The sequence below is a fragment of the Mastomys coucha genome, chromosome X (assembly GCF_008632895.1).
Source record: "Mastomys coucha isolate ucsf_1 chromosome X, UCSF_Mcou_1, whole genome shotgun sequence".
Lineage (NCBI taxonomy): Eukaryota > Metazoa > Chordata > Mammalia > Rodentia > Muridae > Mastomys > Mastomys coucha.
The window spans coordinates 60,638,624-60,656,965 of record NC_045030.1 but is presented as its reverse complement, the minus strand read 5'-3'; the positions used below and the strand labels follow the sequence as shown (position 1 = coordinate 60,656,965).

General features: G+C 40.3%; 1 protein-coding gene across 1 annotated transcript in view; it reads right to left on the bottom strand.

The window, feature by feature from the left end:
* Positions 1-18,342, bottom strand: part of Adgrg4 (adhesion G protein-coupled receptor G4) — an 87,023-nt gene that overhangs the window by 11,879 nt on the left and 56,802 nt on the right. Inside the window, exons 12-18 of the mRNA XM_031373803.1 lie at positions 15,084-15,218; positions 9,842-9,961; positions 8,456-8,501; positions 6,839-6,942; positions 5,307-5,428; positions 4,023-4,291; positions 496-574 (exon numbers count right to left, since the gene is read on the bottom strand). Of these exons, the coding sequence (XP_031229663.1) occupies positions 496-574; positions 4,023-4,291; positions 5,307-5,428; positions 6,839-6,942; positions 8,456-8,501; positions 9,842-9,961; positions 15,084-15,218 (875 nt within the window). The remainder of the gene's footprint in view (positions 1-495; positions 575-4,022; positions 4,292-5,306; positions 5,429-6,838; positions 6,943-8,455; positions 8,502-9,841; positions 9,962-15,083; positions 15,219-18,342) is intronic.

Sequence of the window (18,342 nt, the reverse complement as noted above, 5' to 3'; positions counted from 1 at the left end):
GAGAGAGAGAGAGAGAGAGAGAGAGAGAGAGAACAATAAATCTGGCCAGTTCACTACAATGGGATGTTTTTCAGTCTCCTTCTGGGAAAGCTAAAAGACAGAACATGTTTTCCAACTCATCTCAGTATTTCCTTAGACTAGCCACTAAATCTTTCTCATGGTCTGTGAGGTTTTGCAGCCAAAAAAGGCTGCCAATTACATAGTATTTGCCATGGATCAGGCAATAGGTAAAGCAATGACATTTTATCTTGTACATGACACTGAGAGCAAATGATATTCACCCCATTTTCCAGAAGAGATGCAGATGACTTGGCCACGATCATACAGATTCCAAACACCTAATCATTCCATGGGTGAGCATGGCTGTGTCTGAGCAGAAAGGCTGACACTGAGTTTTCTATAAAGCCAGTGCTAAAACTAAGTCCCCTGGCCAGAAACATCCCACAATCCCTAGAAGCACCAGCACCTGAGAAGCAAATGATATAGGGTACTTACAATGGAGTTGTTGGGCTCAGAGTTCCATATAGGTCTTTTCTTACACTGAGTATAATGGCCACTGTGACTGCTGGGATACCTAGTGTGATCAAGCAAGGCAAAAGAACCTGTTACATCCAGGAAGAAAGATTCTAACCAAACAGCTGTGACTGTGTTACATTAAGACACTATTTAAATGAGCCACAGATGTGTGGACATGAAAATCCCATTGTTTCCAAAATGTTTGTGAATTCTTCCAAGTTAAATATTTCTAGGAGTTTTCCAATCTGCTAAACTAAGCAGCATGCCAGTGACTCCAATATGATGCTCACTACTTATTAAAATAACTCAAGTGCCAAAAACTCAATTTTGGCAATAGCAGCATTTAGTTGATCAGAATACAAATCCACACAAAGTGTTTCCTCTCAAATGATGGGCTATAATTTTCCCCTCCTTTTCAATTCTGCCCCTTCATTCCCACTATGTCTTTGTCTAGGTCACCTTGGAGGAAGGGCCCAGACCATCAGCTGCAGCCTTCATTACTTTTTTGACAGGCAAGTCATTTAGACACTTGTTACTAGTTTGACATTTTGACTAGATCGACCAGTTACCAGTCGCTCAATTCAGCCACACTATAATAAAGTAATCAGCTCACTTAAAATGGTTAAGCATGATGGAGTATGGGCATGGGCTAGACAAATTCAATTTCATGTACAGTTCAAAACTGAGCTGACTTTTTTGTTCCTAAGCTTGCATTTTTCCTACTGGGAACACATACATTCATACATGTTGTATGTAGTAGTTGCAAATTACTCCCCAAAGCTATCCCAATCCCCATAGTGGCAAGCAACTTGAAAAATCCTCTATTGCTCCAACTGTGATAAATAGACCAATCCGTTCTAACTCTGCTAGCCCACACCTAGTGTAGGACCTACCCTCATGTATGCACGTGTGTGCGTGTACATGTGCATGTGTGCGTGTGTGTGTGTGTGTGTGTGTGTGTGTGTGTGTGTGTGTGTATTTCTTTCATGGACATGAAAGAAGAAAGAGTTCTATTGATGGAAAGAAAACAACCAACAAGAAGAGAGCAGGAAGGATGGGAAGGGTCTACTGGAGGGGGAAGAAGGTGAATAATAATATAGTATAATGGATAGAGTATGAAAATGCCATATTGAAACCCATCACTTTTTACGCTAGTTTTTTTTTTTAAGGCCTCCAGAAGCAGTAATACAGGTCTAAAAGAAGGCCTCATATTTCTGATTAAATTATGTGGATATAGTGGAGCTGGCAAGATGGCTCAGTGGGTTAAGGCACTTGCTTCGAAGCCTGTTTGATCCTGGAAAACCACACAGTAGACAGAGAGAATGAATTTCCTCTGGCTGTCCCCGACCTCCATTTGTAAGCTATACTACATGCACATGCACATGTACCCACACATAATACATATCAATATTAAAAAATTCTTTGAAGTAGCCCTATGAATTGTTCTGTTGGTTTTTGTTTGGAGTCTGGGAATAGAGTCTAGAGAATGACACTGGGAAGCCGGTTGAACTAGATCTCACTGTATCGCCTAGGATGTCTTTGAATCTGGGATGACAGGCATGAGGCTCCGTGCTCAGCTGTTAGTTTTTATAAAATGTAGACAAATTTATTTTCTTAGACAGAAATTTAAAAGCATATACCTTCATAGCATATTGCTTTGGCTTAGGAAAGCCAACTGTTAAATCTACAGAGATCCTAGTATTTGTCTTCCAGACTCCCTGCCGTGACTTAGCAGTGCCCCTTCTCCATGACCTTGTATGCATCCGCAACAAAGGCTCGCATCTCAGCTTATGTGAAGTTTGACGAAATGTACTATGAGCCTTCACTAATGGGAGAAGACAAGAACCTTGAGGCGGGATATAGTATCTCCCTCTTTCCTCTGGGAAGTTGGCATGAGACACTTTGTTATCAGTCCTTGGTTTTGCACAGGTATGGGGCTTTTTACCCTGCTCCCTTTTAAATGGAACTGTAGAGTAGACATGCACATAGCTTCCATTTGGAACTGACCCCTGACCCCAGCCATGGAGAATCACACAGTGTCATCTGTTCTCTTTCTCTTTGGTGTTACTCCTTTCAGAGCCAAGAGAAGTGGAGGTCTGCCATTTTAGCTACTCCCCTATTCACTGTGTAAACAATAAGCTGTATCTACATGTGCCTCATTGTATCTTTTTCTCGACTGGTTCAGCAGTCAGACCTTGGCCATAGCTTGACCTTAGCTTGTGATTGTACTTGGCACTTTTCAAGATTCTCCTGCCCTTGAGTGTAATCCTTAGTCTTTCCTGCCTTTCCCTGTATCTTAGGAACCAATAGAAAATGAGGTGCTCTGAGAAACAAGGAGCAAGCTGTAGGAACTCCATGGTATGGAGTAAGGGAAGGAGGAAAGATCTGTGACTGGAACTGGTAAAGAGGAAGGGTGAGAGAAAGGAAAGGAACTATCTATACTGAGTTGCATTCCTGGCTTCTCCCAAGAGAAGCAGTGGTCATGACTGTCAAAAGGTGTGGTAAGGGTCGATTGGAGGTCTTATTTCTTCTCCCAAGAGAAGCAGTGGTCATGACTGTCAAAAGGTGTGGTAACGGTCAATTGGAGGTCTTATTTCCTGTCTCATAGGCAATATGGCAAGATCATTGGTATTAAATTCCAAACTTTGGAGACAGGCTGCCTAGTTCAAATCTTAGATGTGTGTTTTACCAAGAACAAGCCCTATCCCCCTGCCTCCTCATATATTTAGTGAAAATAATAATGGGACTCATTCTACACAGGTACTATGAAGACTAACTACATGGTCATGCAAAGCACTTCAGAATATCAGCTAGCACCTAGAAAAGAGATCTGGCCATTCACTATCACATCAGTAAGTGTTGTTACAACTTTTTAAAGGGGAAGGCTAAAATCTCACAGGGTTTAACACAGCACACCAGGTGCTGTTCAATAAATATTTGGCACATACTCTTTACGTTTAAAAGCTGAATGAATAGAACCACATAAGCAGGAAGAGAAATGCATATCCAAACTCCAGTGATACAATCCTTACTTCCTGAACTACACTAGTAAGAGAGTTGGGTCTGAAATACTGTGTCTCCTGTACTTTGAACAGATCCTCCCAAGTTCATATGGTAGAAACTTGATCCCCATTGCCACCGTATTGAGAAATTAAATCTTCAATAGTTGGTTCAGTGATAAAGGACCTGCCTTCAGGAATGTCTTGTCTATTGCAATAAATGGATTCATATTTTTTTCAGCAGTGGGTCTTTATATAAGGATTAGTTCTGCTCCCTTCCCCTCACTCATAGCCATAAATACAGCAGAGTGGTCCACACCAAATGTGAACTCTTTGATATTTTACTTCCCACCCTCTGGAACTTAGAAAAGATATCTTCCTTTGTAAATAACCCAAGAGGGAGGAAGAGGATGAGAATGGGGAGAAGAAAACAGACTAAAGTGGAGTTAAATTTTTTCAAAGACAGTATTTTCAAAGAGACAGCAAGACCAATGGTAGAATACTCACCCCAGGCAGCCAGACAAAATTTAAGGAGATAATTTGGAATGTATGTGTTGAAAACTTTGACTAAAGCAAAGTACATGTGGACTGCTTCCAGGCCCATCCAAGTCAGAGACACGAGGAGAAAGTAATGAAGTGCCACTGCAGCTGTGATACATAGTCCCACTTTCTGAAATGATGTCAGCCAGGAATTAACCAGAAAGGCTAGGTTGAGCATCAGTAACGCTGTGCATAGGTTGATCAGGATTTTGGAAGGATAATCTTTTCGAAGTTTGCTTAAAACAAACAAACAAACAAACAAACAAACAAATGTTAGGCCAGGCAGGCTCTCCAGTTCAACTTGAGTACTGCCACATCTTATCATCTAGAGAGCACATCAAGAGTTGTGCCTTAGGGGCTCTTAAGTCCCCTTGCTGCTGTCTAGGAGCCTTACAGTGGCTCTGTTTTCTTGTGGACACTTTCTTTTGTTGATAATTTTAAATTTTCATCATCTTGGTGGGTTCCCAGCCATAGAATTCTAGGGTTTGTATATTTTGTTTGATTGATGGTTTGGTTAGTTTTTAATTGTTAATAAAATTAAATTGGTTGCTTGTTTAATACTTTTTTTTGGTCTTGAGAATTTCATGCAGCTCTGCAATGAAATATCATTCTGCCTTCATCTCCTCTCCATGTCCTTCCATGCTCCCTCACCTCATCCCCATCACCTAATTTAAACTCAACTTTAAAATCAATTAGCATTTCCTGTGATGAGTAATGATGTTGAGGACCTTACCATATGAGAATATACTGCTATGTAAATTAGAGCTGCCCATGGATGATTTTTTTCTGTGAAGTGTTCATTCAGTTCTTTTCTTCACTTTTCAACTTTCTATCTTGCTTTTTAATTTGTTTACATGCCCACTTACACACACACACACACACACACACACACACACACACACACACACACAGAGCACAAATCTTCTCCCAATATGTGGTTGCTCTTTCACTATCTTAATTTTTTTTTTCCTCTGATGAAAGGGTTCTTGTTTCTAATAAAACTTCAGACTTTTCTTTTTATGGTTTCTGTCCTTCTATCGGGGTAGAGAACTTTTACTCCTAATTGCAAACCTCTCATTTTTAAAATACTCCAATAACACTTATTTTGCTTTATTTTTAATTTGCCCATTTCAGAATCTCATGATCTAGACACTTCCTGCTCTGTTATATTCATGAACGTAAGAAGGTTTCAGTGAAAACATATCATCAGACCGAATTCAACTTACTCAGAGCTAAGTTGTATCAACTTACTGGAAAGCTATGTATGTCACCATGGCAATCCCCAGGAAAATGGAGGAGATCCCACATCCTGTATATGTTATAATCACTAATATCCGCTCATTCACTGCATCCACTGTAGACCTGGATAAATCCTAGAATTGCAATATATAGTACTTTACATAGTCATCAGAACAAGTTTAGAGTAAAATGCTTCCAGTACGTATGAACAGTTGGTCTCCAGGGCTGGTAGCAACCCTGTTATAGCTCTTATATAGCCAAATGATGTGGATGGCTATGTGATAAGACCGGATATGGTTTGCTCAGGCCTAGTACAGCTTCCTGTGGACAGAGCATGGAAAGACGTCAACAAGAGTGAAAGTACATTAAGTCCTTCGTTTCCTTGTCATTAACATGTTCAGCACTTGGAAATATAACCAAGTTAATGGATTCGAATTTGGGATGCAAAGTGAATCCTTATCTGAACTGAGTGTCCCAAAATGCTACACAGAACATAAAAACAAATGTTCCTTTTCCTTAGACCTTAAATAACTTTTATTAAACTAAGAGATAAAGTGGTCCTTTGTTTAAAGTAATAATCCAGCAATGGCCCAATCTGAAGACCACAAAAGATCTGAAATGGCATGCAAGATTATTTGAATATATCAGTGCACTTGTTTGGAAAGAAATCCATAGCTTTCATTAGATGCTTTGAGTTATCTGACTCATAAAAAGTTAGGACTTTATTTTTAAAGCTAGGAGGTGCTAATCTACTCTGGAAGTTCTCAACTAAAAGGAATTTGTATCCCTGCTGGGACATTTAACGGTACTTCGAGATAGTTTTTAGTTGTCATAAGTGAGGAGGATGCTACTGACATTGACTGGGCAGAGACCTGAGCTGCCGCGGACCACCTTAAGAGATGCAGAATTGTTCTCCACACGATAGAATGATGTGCTCCAAATAGCAATAGTGTTGAGATACGAAAAGCACCGATTCTCCCCCTTCTATTATTCACACCTTGGAAGAACAATCTAAGTTCCAAGCAGAAAAAGACCCCCCCCCCTCAAACCAGACTGTAAGGCTGGTTGCTGGCAGAGCCAGGGTGTGAGCTTAGAGCTTTTACTCCTGTTGTAAGGCGCTAACTAGTGGGGAGTGAGCCAAAAAAATTGTCACAATTTTACAATTACTGATTGAATGCTTTTATGTATCAAATAAAACTTTAAAGGGATTTTTAAAAAAATGCTTAAGTCAGGTGTAGATGTGTACTGCTATGCACCCAGTACTTGGGAGGCTAGGCCAGGAGGACCATGAGCGCCAGGCCAACCTGGACTGCACGCTGACATGGTATAGTCCATGGAGCTTCTTTGGCTATCACAATGTTATAAAGAGAAAAATAAACACCTGTTTCACACTGCTCTGTTTGGGTTAAGCATGCTGGAAGAGAGCCTTTTTTTTTCTGCTTGTATAAAATTTCTCCATTATTTAGTTTGCAAGTACATTAATAGCTTGAACCTAATAAAAGTTGTCAAAATTCCATTGAAGAGTGATGAAGGAGACAACTCACCATTAAGACTCCAAAGTGGGTGAGATGGTTACACTGACAGATCGTGTAATTTATATTGCTTTCCTTGAGTTTACAGCCTGATGGATTCCATCCACCTAGCCCATCTGTGGGGGACAGAAGGGAATTTCAAGGCAATTTTGCTTTTCTCAGAAATGTTTAATTTTTCATTATGTGCACCATCCGAACGTGTGTTATAATTAGCATTGTTTGTTAAGACAGCAAGGTAGAGATACAATTGAACAGCAAAATTCAATTACATTTAATAGACCAAATTGACGTGTGTGTCAGGGGTGTGGGGCGGTGGGGGGGGTGGGCTTCATTGTCACTCATTTCCGTTTCTATCCTACATCTCTACAGATTAAGGTAGATTCTAATCATGAACAATTGTTCCTGTTACCATGCTGGAGTGACATGTTTTATAAGTAGCCAATAAAAAAAAAAAAGAGAGAGATCTGGAAGTTTTGGGAAGACCTAGACCCTCGGAATATAGGCTGCCACTTAGCCATCTCAGGACTGGCATTTATATTAGAAACAGGCAGTTCCACCCAGAAACTTAGTGGGCTCAAATGATCATGCTCTGAAGATCCTTACAGCCTGTTAGAGCCTTGTAGGTTTTGGGTTATAGAGCTGGTTTAGGGTTATAGTACACAAAAAGACCTATCTCAGGACAGGTATCCAAGTCTGAGCAGATGCCATAGATTCCGATGTTCTAGGCTCACAGCACAGAGAGCCAGAGGCAAAGGGTCTCCTGGGGGTGTTTCAGCAACCGCCACGAATCGACACAGGGATGAACTTACTAAAGCGGTGGAGAACAGAGCTTGTCACTTTTTAGGACTGTTTTTCTGACAGACTTGGACAAGCCAGGAGAGGATACATTGTTTCTGTTTGTCACAAATAGGTGGTATTCTGTTCCCTGAAGAGCTAAATAAAAAGAGAGTGTTGTCTCTTTTCTCTCCAATTTCTAGATGGGAAAAGTACCCAAGCGGAGCTCCCTAGGTAGAAGAAGAACGTTTCTCACCACTAATCATGGCGTTCCTAGGAGATGCTGCTTGCGTGGGAGAATTCTTTGAGATTTGGTATTAACTATAGAGACTCCAGTAGAGGTAGCAAACCTAAGAGAAACCCAGTCCGGAGTCACCACACCCAGCACCTCCATACACAGCATAGTTATCCAAACAGGAAGGGCTTTGTGGGACTAATGATGTCTCATCTCTTTAATTAGATGATTATCAGACTGGGTCCCTTACAGGACATAGGACCTACCAAGGGCTCACCATCAATAAAACATGACTAAATAATGATCATACCTGTAGGAGAGCACACCTCCTCAGCCCTCCTCAAATAGTTCACAGTAATTCTGTACCGGGCCTTCTAATTTCATTTTTCCAACCCCGCTTCCCAAAAAATTGGGCTATTTTTATGATTTCTATAATAACTGTATTACCAAAAGGAGCTTTCTTAATTTTCATGCCCTAAAAGTCACATAGGGTGTCTTGGTCAGACAGAATGCTCTGTAGTGCCAGATTGGACAGCAGCTGACAACAAGACCTCTCCCCCAACCACCAACTGGGAAAACGATTGGGGGGCAAGTCAAAGTCTGCTTCTATAAATACTTACTGTTAGTGTCAAAGTCCCAAAAGGCACAGTAAACTTGATCGTAATTCTGCAGAAATGAAAATTACAGCTAAATACCTTTCCTTGTAAGGTTTACTGAACAAATCAATGCACATAAGTGTCCTCAAGGTTTTTAGCCAGTAGAGCAACAAGTGAGCATGCACACAAGTGGAGAGACTGGGAGGAGAATCTAACTCCACCGGGCTCTGAACTTACAAGTAAGAAAACCGCATGTCACTGCGCCACAATGTAGCATGTGTCATTTAGTAGTTTTGGGATCTGCCAGTTTGTACAAGGCCCAGGGGGAAGATATGGAGAATCAGTGAGAGACTGACATATGTTAGGCATTCTTTAGAAAGCTTTGAAATTTGGGACTCACAGCTATGATCATCCTTTATAAACACACAGTTTAGGTGCTTCCTCATTAGGCCTTGTTGAAATTTCCTAAAATTCCCCTAGCTCCTATAGTCTCTGGAATGATCTGACAGTCATAGTCCCAGTTCAAATTGAGAGATTTGACTCAGCTAACATTGAAAACTATTTTCAATCTAGTTTTAAAATTCCCTCTCCCAGCTGCACTTAGTCCTTCAGTGACTTGATGGGGAGGGCAGGTAACACCAAGAGAGGCTTCACCTTTGCAAAGGAGAAGGGGAGGGTGGGTTGGGGGTGTTGTGTAAGGGAACACTGAGAGGAGAGGGGCTGATATTGGCGTATAAAGTGAATACATAAATTTAATTAAAAAGGGAGAGATGAAATCAATAAGTAATAATATAATTATTAATAAATAATAAAATAACATAAATAAAATTCCCCCTCCTAATCTCCCTTCTCTTCTCTTTAAGAGTAGTGGAAAATATGTTATAACATATGGTCTCTTAGATAGGGAATGAACGAAGCTATTAAAATTTCACCCAGGACACATATTAACATCAAAGAATGAAACAGTAACTCATTCTTTACTACAACTGAGTTTGAGCATTTAGTAATAAATACCTTATGTTCTTCCATATGATATAGTCCTTTGATAATTAATACATATTTTAATGTTTTCATGGAAAATCAAAGAATACAAATGTTATTTTCAATGAAGTTGTGTATCTCACTCAAAAATGAATGAATTAAATGGCATTTACTATTACGACTAAGAGACCCGTTTATTCTTAGCTACTGTTTTGCTAGAACACCCACTTAATCAGGATCCCTTGAGGATATGGCCCTGTTTCGAGAAAAACCCAGTTATAACATACTTCTGCTACCTCAAATGGGAAAATCATCATGATTTAATTTCATGATTTAACATCATGATGTTAATTGGCCACTTTTTTCACCAGGAAAATCACATTGATGTCCTGAGGTCATTTAGTTCCCAAGTGAAAATAGATATATTACCCAGTCTCCTTGAATATGCTTTAGAATGATAAGCACTGGATCAGCCAAGTTTTGAATGGACGTATTTGAGATGCTTGCACTCACAACATATGTCATTAATTCAGAAGTGATGTCTTTGGCCTGCAGATGAAACACAAAGGTCCTAAACATCTAATTTCTTATATAACCATGATCAATCTAAATCAGTGATGCGTTGCACAGTTTTGGCACAGAAGTATAGAAGAATCACAATCTGGGGCTGGCGAGATGGCTCAGCGGGTAAGAACACTGACTGCTCTTCCAAAGGTCCTGAGTTCGGGTTCCAGCAACCACATGGTGGCTCACAACCGTGATGAGATCTGACGCCCTCTTCCGGTGCATCTGAAGGCAGCTACAGTGTATTTGCACAGGAGTGAGCAGGCTGGAGAGAGTGGGGCTGGAGCGAGCGGGGCCAGAGCAAGCAGAGGTCCTGAGTTCAGTTCCGAGCAGCCACATGATGATGGCTCGTGGCCATCTGTACAGCTACAGTGTACTCATACACATAAAATAAATAACTAAATCTTTTTTTAAAAAAAAGAATCAGAATCTAAGGGTGAATTCTCAGAGTCATTCAGATCATCTCTTCACCACACAAAGCGCATTAATAAAAATTAGAATAATTCATTAATTTATCTAACCATTCATCCACTCATCCATCTATCTGAAACATATCTATTCATCCAACATTGAGTTTGTACCAGCTATTCAATCCTACCCTCATAGCATAGCAAAATATTCTCGGCCTTAATAATGCTCCAGATTCACAGATTTCACAGCATAACTTGGTTCTAACTCTTGACCATCCTTATAAGAACACCTTTTCTAATGAGGAATCTAAATCCATCATGATTTACTTACAAACTAATTTCATGGTCTTTACCCCATAGGAAAAGCAAGTATGTTTAAAAATATTCATCTTGGAACATGTCTTTGAAAATATTGATAACTATCTTCACTCTAGAAGACACCACACACTCTGAGGTCAAAGTGCATACATTATATCCTAGCATGGCCCGCACAGCCTAATATACAGCAGCTATTTCCTCTTTTGTAATCCAAATAGTTGGCTAAGTGATTTTCATACATACTTGTCATCAAATGACATCATATGGCCTTTTTTTTTTTTTCAGCTAAGCTGAGGTTTTTGTAGGCTCAGTACCTATATGTACAAAGATCACACAACCGATAAGTGGCTGGGAAGGGGTGTTTAACAATGTTAATTTAAAGGTAACAAACTAAAGGGGCTTTATAGAGATATGAAGCTCTGTAATAAAAAAAGACAAAATTCCAAATGCCAATACTCTAAAAGGCCAGAGAGTTGAATGATTTCCTCTAGGACTTCGTGTACAAAACTACAGACAGAGCTGGAAATAAGATGGGAGAGAGATGAAGAAAATCCTCTAATAATTTTCTAGGAAAACGATGTTTAGATGGCATTCCTTGAAGAGCCTACTGTACATGGTTAGAAGACTCCACTGAGCAAATAGTGTGTGCTTGAGTAACCATGAATGTGATCTTGCTCAACTTGGAAGTGTCCAACTTTCTGTTCATGGCCATTTGTGTTCATGCTAAACAATATTGTGATGGTTACTATTGTCAGCATGACAGAATCTAGAATCATAAAGCAGATAAACTTCTTTGCATGCCTGAGAAGGAGCATCTAGATTGGGTTGGCCTCTGGGTATACCGGTTAGAGATTATCTAGACTAGGTTACTTGAAGCAGAAGTCCCACTCTAATTGTGGGCAGCTCCATTACTTCAACTAGGAGTCTCTGGGTGAATTAAAAAAGGAGAAAGCTAGCTGAGCACTAGTAGTTGTTTGCTTCTTTGCTCCAGCATTATGTGACATGCTTCATCAAGCTCCCACCATCTGGATTTTTCTTGTATAGTGAGTGGACTGTACCCTCAAACTGAACCAAAATCAACCCATTTCTAACTAATTTCCAACAATGAAACAAATAATGGATATACGCTTCTGATGATGTAGTGTTTCTTTCCTGTCAGAGTTCCCTGAGGCAGCCTGCTAAGGGTGAACATCAACAGACCATAATGTTGGTAAGGCCTTGCTGACATCCAAAAGACTAAGTGCTAGCCCAAGCTTCCTGGTCCCTCCAAGACCTCTCTGGGCCATTGGTGACATAAGGAAGGAAGTACACTAGATGACCTGTAGCTATCCTCCCAATCTGACCTAAGATAAGCAGCTTTCTGCGTGGAAAGGCCAAAAGGAAATAGTCACAATGACTAAGGACCTAACTAACCTCTTCCCTCAATTCCTGCTTCTTACCTACTCCATGGTGAGTACTGGAGAAAGGGAAAATCATTTCTCACTCCTCTGGGCTCATTTTGTACCGGTTTTACAATTTTTACCTCTGAACATTTACAGAGATGTTTCCTCTGTGTCAGCTCTATTAATTCTTCATTTCATTCTGTGACCCCTTCACAGCCGAGCTCTCCCCTAACTCAGCCCCTGCTCTTCCCTTGTCTGCAGTCCCAGAATCCCTATGCAACAGAGTACGTGCTTAGTGTCTTTGCTTCTCCCTAAGAGGAAAATGGGAATACATTGTAATGACTATCAAGACATTGATCAAAAGATGTTAGAGGAAGTTGTGTAAAACTAAGGCTATGGGGCCTGGGCACTGAAAAGAAAGGTAGTTACAGGGTAGTATGTCTTCAATCGTGTACTCCTCAGCTACCAGTGACACAGGTAGCTGTGAGAGTTCAATTCCCAGCAGCCACATGATGGCTAGCACCTAGCCCCACATACCTCTTTTAGTGTTGGAACCTTCTGCTTCCTACCCTCTCCTAATTCACTGTGTTTTCTATGAGAGCAGGCTCAGGTCTTCCTTGCTTAGCACTATAGCCCCAGCATCATGGAAGATACAGAATAGGAACGAAATGACTATTTGCTAAATACATAAATGATTGGGTGAATAAAAGGATGAATTGTATCACCTTCAGTGAAGTGCCTTCCCCTTACTGGGTCTTGGTGACCTCACTTGCACAATAAAGATATGGGACACTGAGTTATGAGGGCCCTTCCAGCTAAGAATTTGATGCATAACTGGATCTAACTCGTCTTCATCTGGCACTATGACGTCTGTAGGCTAATTTTTGCAAAGGTCTTTAGTCTATGTCAATGGAAGGTGCTAGAGAATCAAAATTCCTTATTAAGTGTAAAATCTATGCAAAGCAAGTTTATCTCTTATTCTGAGAGACAAGCACAGCCCTCTGAAGGGAGAAGGAAAATTAAGACCAAAAAATAATGGCATCTCTGATGATGCAAAACAGTGACAAGAATACCAAAAGGTTGAGAGAGCTATGAAACACAGTTTAAATCATTATTACAAAATTTCGCCCACTAATTTTTCCAGGGCACAGAGAATAAAGAATGGACTTATTAATTCTGGGGAGGCATCCTGGGTAGAAATTGAACTAAACCTACTGAAACAAATAGAATTTAGCTAGAGAGAAGACTGACCACAGAATGCCAGAGAAACAGAATACTTTGCAAGCACATTTGGTGGTAGTGTGGTCCACTTAAATTGGTAGGGGCTGAAAGCATCTGTTATATTTTTATCAGCCTACAGCTCCTGTCTCCTGAGTTCTGGGATTAATTTATAGCATATACTATCAGATAGTATATTATCCCCCCAAAAAATCTGTGAATATTTGACCACTAGGAATTCATTCAAGTGGATAATTCCTTACAAATGTAAACACACCTGGGCAAATTAAGGCACTACCTTCAAAGACAAGGACTTTGTGGTTGGCTAGATGGTTCAGTGGTTAAATTTCTTTCTGCCCAAGCAAAGGACCATTGTTTGGATCCTCAGAACCCGTGTAAAATGTCAGGTAAGGATGGTGTCCCAATTTCATTCTTTCCTTGGAAGGTAGAGACATGGGATCCCCAGACTAGTCTCATTGGCAAGTTCTGGGTTTTTGACTAAAAGACCTTGCTTTAATGAATATAATGGAAAAACAATCAAGGATGATTCTTGACATCAACCTTGGACTTCCATATGCACACATACACATGTGAATTGCAGCCTCCATATGTGCATGTGTGTATGATACATAACATGCATGAATGCACCCTCACATGTGCATGAACACACATGAAAATGGGAAAGAAAAAAAAGAAAGCAAAAGCAAAATCAGAACTTTGATGTTAGATAGCCTGAATTTGATTCATAACTATACCACTTCATCACTGTGTGACCTTAGGCAAGACTATTTAATTTTGCTGAGCCTCAGCTTCCCATGAGAAGCAGATGAAGTAGTAAGCAAACACAGTAACAACTAGGCTGGGCAGGGTGGCACATGCCTTTAATCCCAGAATTCAGGAGACAGAAGCTATAGGATCTCTTGCTCTTGCTTACTAGGCTAGCCAGTACTGCACTTCATGTAAATTCTGGTTGCTGTCATCTCAACATCAAAATGAGATAGAGTGGTCATAGGCAGAGAACCTTCCCCATCATAACATCAGCAACACTAACATTTACTCAATGTTTAGGATATGCCAGGCAATCCCATGAACACGTTATTTATATTAACACCTTCAGTTCTTTAACACACCAATAAGGTCTGATACTTAGACTATTTCACATTGAAAAAAAAAAAACTATGGCACATGGATGCTGAATCATACAAACTGTGATTTTTGCCAGAAATCACTCAGGTAGACATGCCTCACCACATTTCCTTGCCTCTAGTTTAAGGTGAGGTTTAGAGCACTCAGAGCTAGAAGCCAGGAAGGATGGAGGAGGTCAGGAAGATTAATAAGCTGAAATGCAATCTCATCAGGAGAACATGCTGTTCTTTTCTGGCTTTGAAACATCTTAGAGCCTTTTTGGTTACCAGATAATCCTTAAAGTCCCATCCAGAGCTTCAGAGCTGTGAAAATTCTTAAGTGTAAAGCATCATTAAAGTAGATGTTGATTCATGTGGAGGACCAGGGGTTGTGCTAAAAGACTTGTGGCATCAATCAGAGCATATTCTAAAATAAACAGAGCATCATAAAAGTAGCAGGGGTTCATAGTTACCGTGAGTCACCATGTTAGTTCATGACAGTCACCAGTGGAGGGCCAGGGGTTGTGCTAAAAGACTTGTGGAATCAATTAGAGCATATTCTAAAATAAACAGAGCATCATAAAAGTAGCAGGGGTTCATAGTTACCATGAGTCACCATGTTAGTTCATGACAGTCACTAGAGGTAAGAGCTTACCTTAAAGAGTGAGGTTTGGCCAAAAAAATTAAACAAGATGGTTTGTGAGGCATCAAGAGGAACTTTTTCCCTCAATGACTTAGGCAAATAGATGGAAGCCAAAGACCTCCTTAGAGGGATATCACCAAGAAAAATCTGCGAAGAAAAATCAGGAAATGAAAACTGAAGTCTTCACCCATCCTAGTGACATCCTACCCTCCTCCCATCTCAACCAATTCAGAGTTCCCAAAGAGGACTGAAGCTGGGGATTGTAGGCTGTTTCCATGGGCTATGGCACACTTTCTACACACACACACACACACACACACACACACACACACACACACACACACACTTTCCCTTCCAAGGTTTTCTTCCTTTAACCTAAGTCTGCATACATAATGAATAACAGGTGAAAAGGGGAATAACAAATTGCACAATCTGTCCCAATATTGAGAAATAAAGATAGTTGAAATATCAGACTACCTTCCCTCTTATAGTTCTGAAATCAAAAACAACAAAAAGAACAAACCATGTGGGGCACTTGCCTCACAGTACATTGATCAATGCTCTCACTAAATGTGAGCCTGGAAAGGGAGACCTTAGGCTTTGGAATTCTGCTAGAGACTCATAGTTAGACAGATATTCTAGTTTCATTAGTAATGAATAGTATTTGGTATATTCTAGAATTTTTTTTTGAGATGAAAATGTGCTTTATTAAAAACTACACTCACCGGGAATACAATCACAAACCTGAATTTCCCAGGCAAAATGCAGTGTATGGGCACCCTTAAGTGTATTCCCTTATTTACTATCTTTGGCAAGCTTGAGAAGTATGTTGAGGTAGGATATTAGGAAACAGAGGCTAGGGGAAGTTACAAGTCGTATCCAGAGATCAAGGAAGTAACTGAACAAATATATGTGATTCAGGCCCGAAATTTTCCTATTACCCATGATGATGCTCAATGAGGTATTACCTAGTTGAGTGTACTGTGTTTGTGTGTGTGTGTGTGTGTGTGTGTGTGTGTGTGATAGTGTATAATGTTTATGGAATGACCTCTTGAAACTAAAACCCATATGGACTTTCTAGCGCAGATGACCCATGGCCAGTCAATTGATGACCTCAGAGGTCACAATTTAGCTTCAGCATACAGGTCATTTGGTACCAAGAATGTGACAAGGGTCGATGGTCTGTTTATCTGCTGATGCTTATAATGGATACTCCATATGTAAACAGAGAGGTCAACACCTGCTTCTACTGTAGCTAAAAGGTTCTTAATGGATGAGGAGATTTCTGCACATAACAGCCATGTAAACTAACAGTCATTTGAAAGCCCAGGAAAATGAACACTAGCAGAGAGATTCTAGGGTAAGCAGTCAGGAAAAAGGTAAAAACGCAAGGTGAACTACCTATTTCAGCCATTCCGCTGATGCTTAGTTGAAACTACTATGGCTTTGAAGGGAATCTGAAAATTGCTACTAGGAAAATCTACTTATTCCTGTTGTGAAGAATCAGAAGCAAAAGGTCAAGAGAACCACAGCTATTAAAAGGACAGGATGGAGAACATTGAGAACGAAGAGAGCTAAACTCTGTACAGATTATATGCTCAGTCTCTGAGTCATATATGTATAGGAAAAATGCCAAATAAAAATCAAGGAACTCAACTGAGATTTTAACTGCCACCCCAAGACGTGGAGTTTACTTTGATTCCAGGACAACTTCATTGCCCATTATAGCCAAACCCATAGCCTTCAGAGAAATATATTAGAAGTGAATTTCCACATAAGAAAATTCAGAATCTATGTAATCACAATAGTATGTAATCAAAATGGAATCCAAATCTCTCAATAGATGGAGAAAGAATGCATGTGATCCATATGCAACTACAAAGACAAACAATGAAGGACCACATGGAGAGGACACAAACACTAAAACTAATATACAATGATTTGAAAGCCTCAACTACAGCTGTGCTTAGGTATGTAAAAGAAAATGTGCTTTCAATTAATGCAAAGAGAAAGATTATTACTACATGAACAACAAAACAAAGTATAAGGAGGAGGAAAAGAGAAGCTGAGGATAAATGTTGGAAAATTTTGGTTGTGCTGGATGAGTTCAACAGTTACATGACGAAAACAAATGTCACTGAATTTTAAGATAAGTGAATAGAAACCATACTACCTAGAAAACAGATAATAAAATAATTAAAATAGGAAAAGAATGAAGCAGTATTAAAATGTCACATATACATGAAATTGCAGTTTCAAATGGACAAATAACATGGTGAAGAAACAGGATTTGAAGAAATAATACGGCAAATCCCAACACAATGAATACAAAGAAAAACATGTGAAGGCACATTGATAACCTGCAGGAGAATCAAAGGCAAATATTAAAAGTCAATGGGTGCAAATGATATATTCCACATTTCATACAGGGAAGCAAAAATTTAAGTGCTACTGATTTCTCACCAGAAAAAGATTAAGAGCAGAAGACAGTGACATTTGCAAAGCTCTACGGAATTGATGCTGGATGAAGTCTGCTCTTCAGAGAGGATCAGAGAAGAGCAAACCTAGTAAGTGCCCAGGTAATGTGAAACAACAAAACGCCAAAAACTTTCTCTCATCAGAGAGGAGGGAACCTCCACTAAGAAAATGTCTCCAAAACATCAGGTTGGAGGAAGGCTCCCAAGGCACTTTCTTTTGTTCTTGTTCTTATTGGTTTTGTGTAGTTTGGGTTTGTTGAGCCAGGGTTTCTCTGTGTAGCCCTGGCTGTCCTGGAACTCTCTGTAAACCAGGCTGGCCTCATACTCAGAGATTATACTGGATGTCCTGGAACATGCTCTGTGTTCATCAGACTAGCCTTGAACTCAGAGATTCTCCTGCCTCTACCTCCTGAGTGCTGAGATTAAAGTCATGTGCCACTATCACAGTTATTGATGGGAGAGTACCCACCCCATTGTGGATGGAGCCACCTCTGGGACAGTGGTCCTCTGTTGTATAAGAAAGCAGGCTGAAGTCCCACAACACTCCTTGGCGCTCTGACATACCCAGGATCAGAGGTGAGGAGGAACCAACATCTGTCCCAACACCGGGAGAAACTGGGACCAGTGGGACCAGGCACACAGGAACTCTGCCAGCCAAGTGACTCTGGTTCCTTCTGGTCTGTCTGGGTTGGTGTCCAGAGCAGACCTTGGGCGCAAGCTCCGAAGGCAGTTCCACAACATACTGAGGAAGCCCCACTTCCAGGTGATCTAACAAGCCTAGGATCACAGGATCC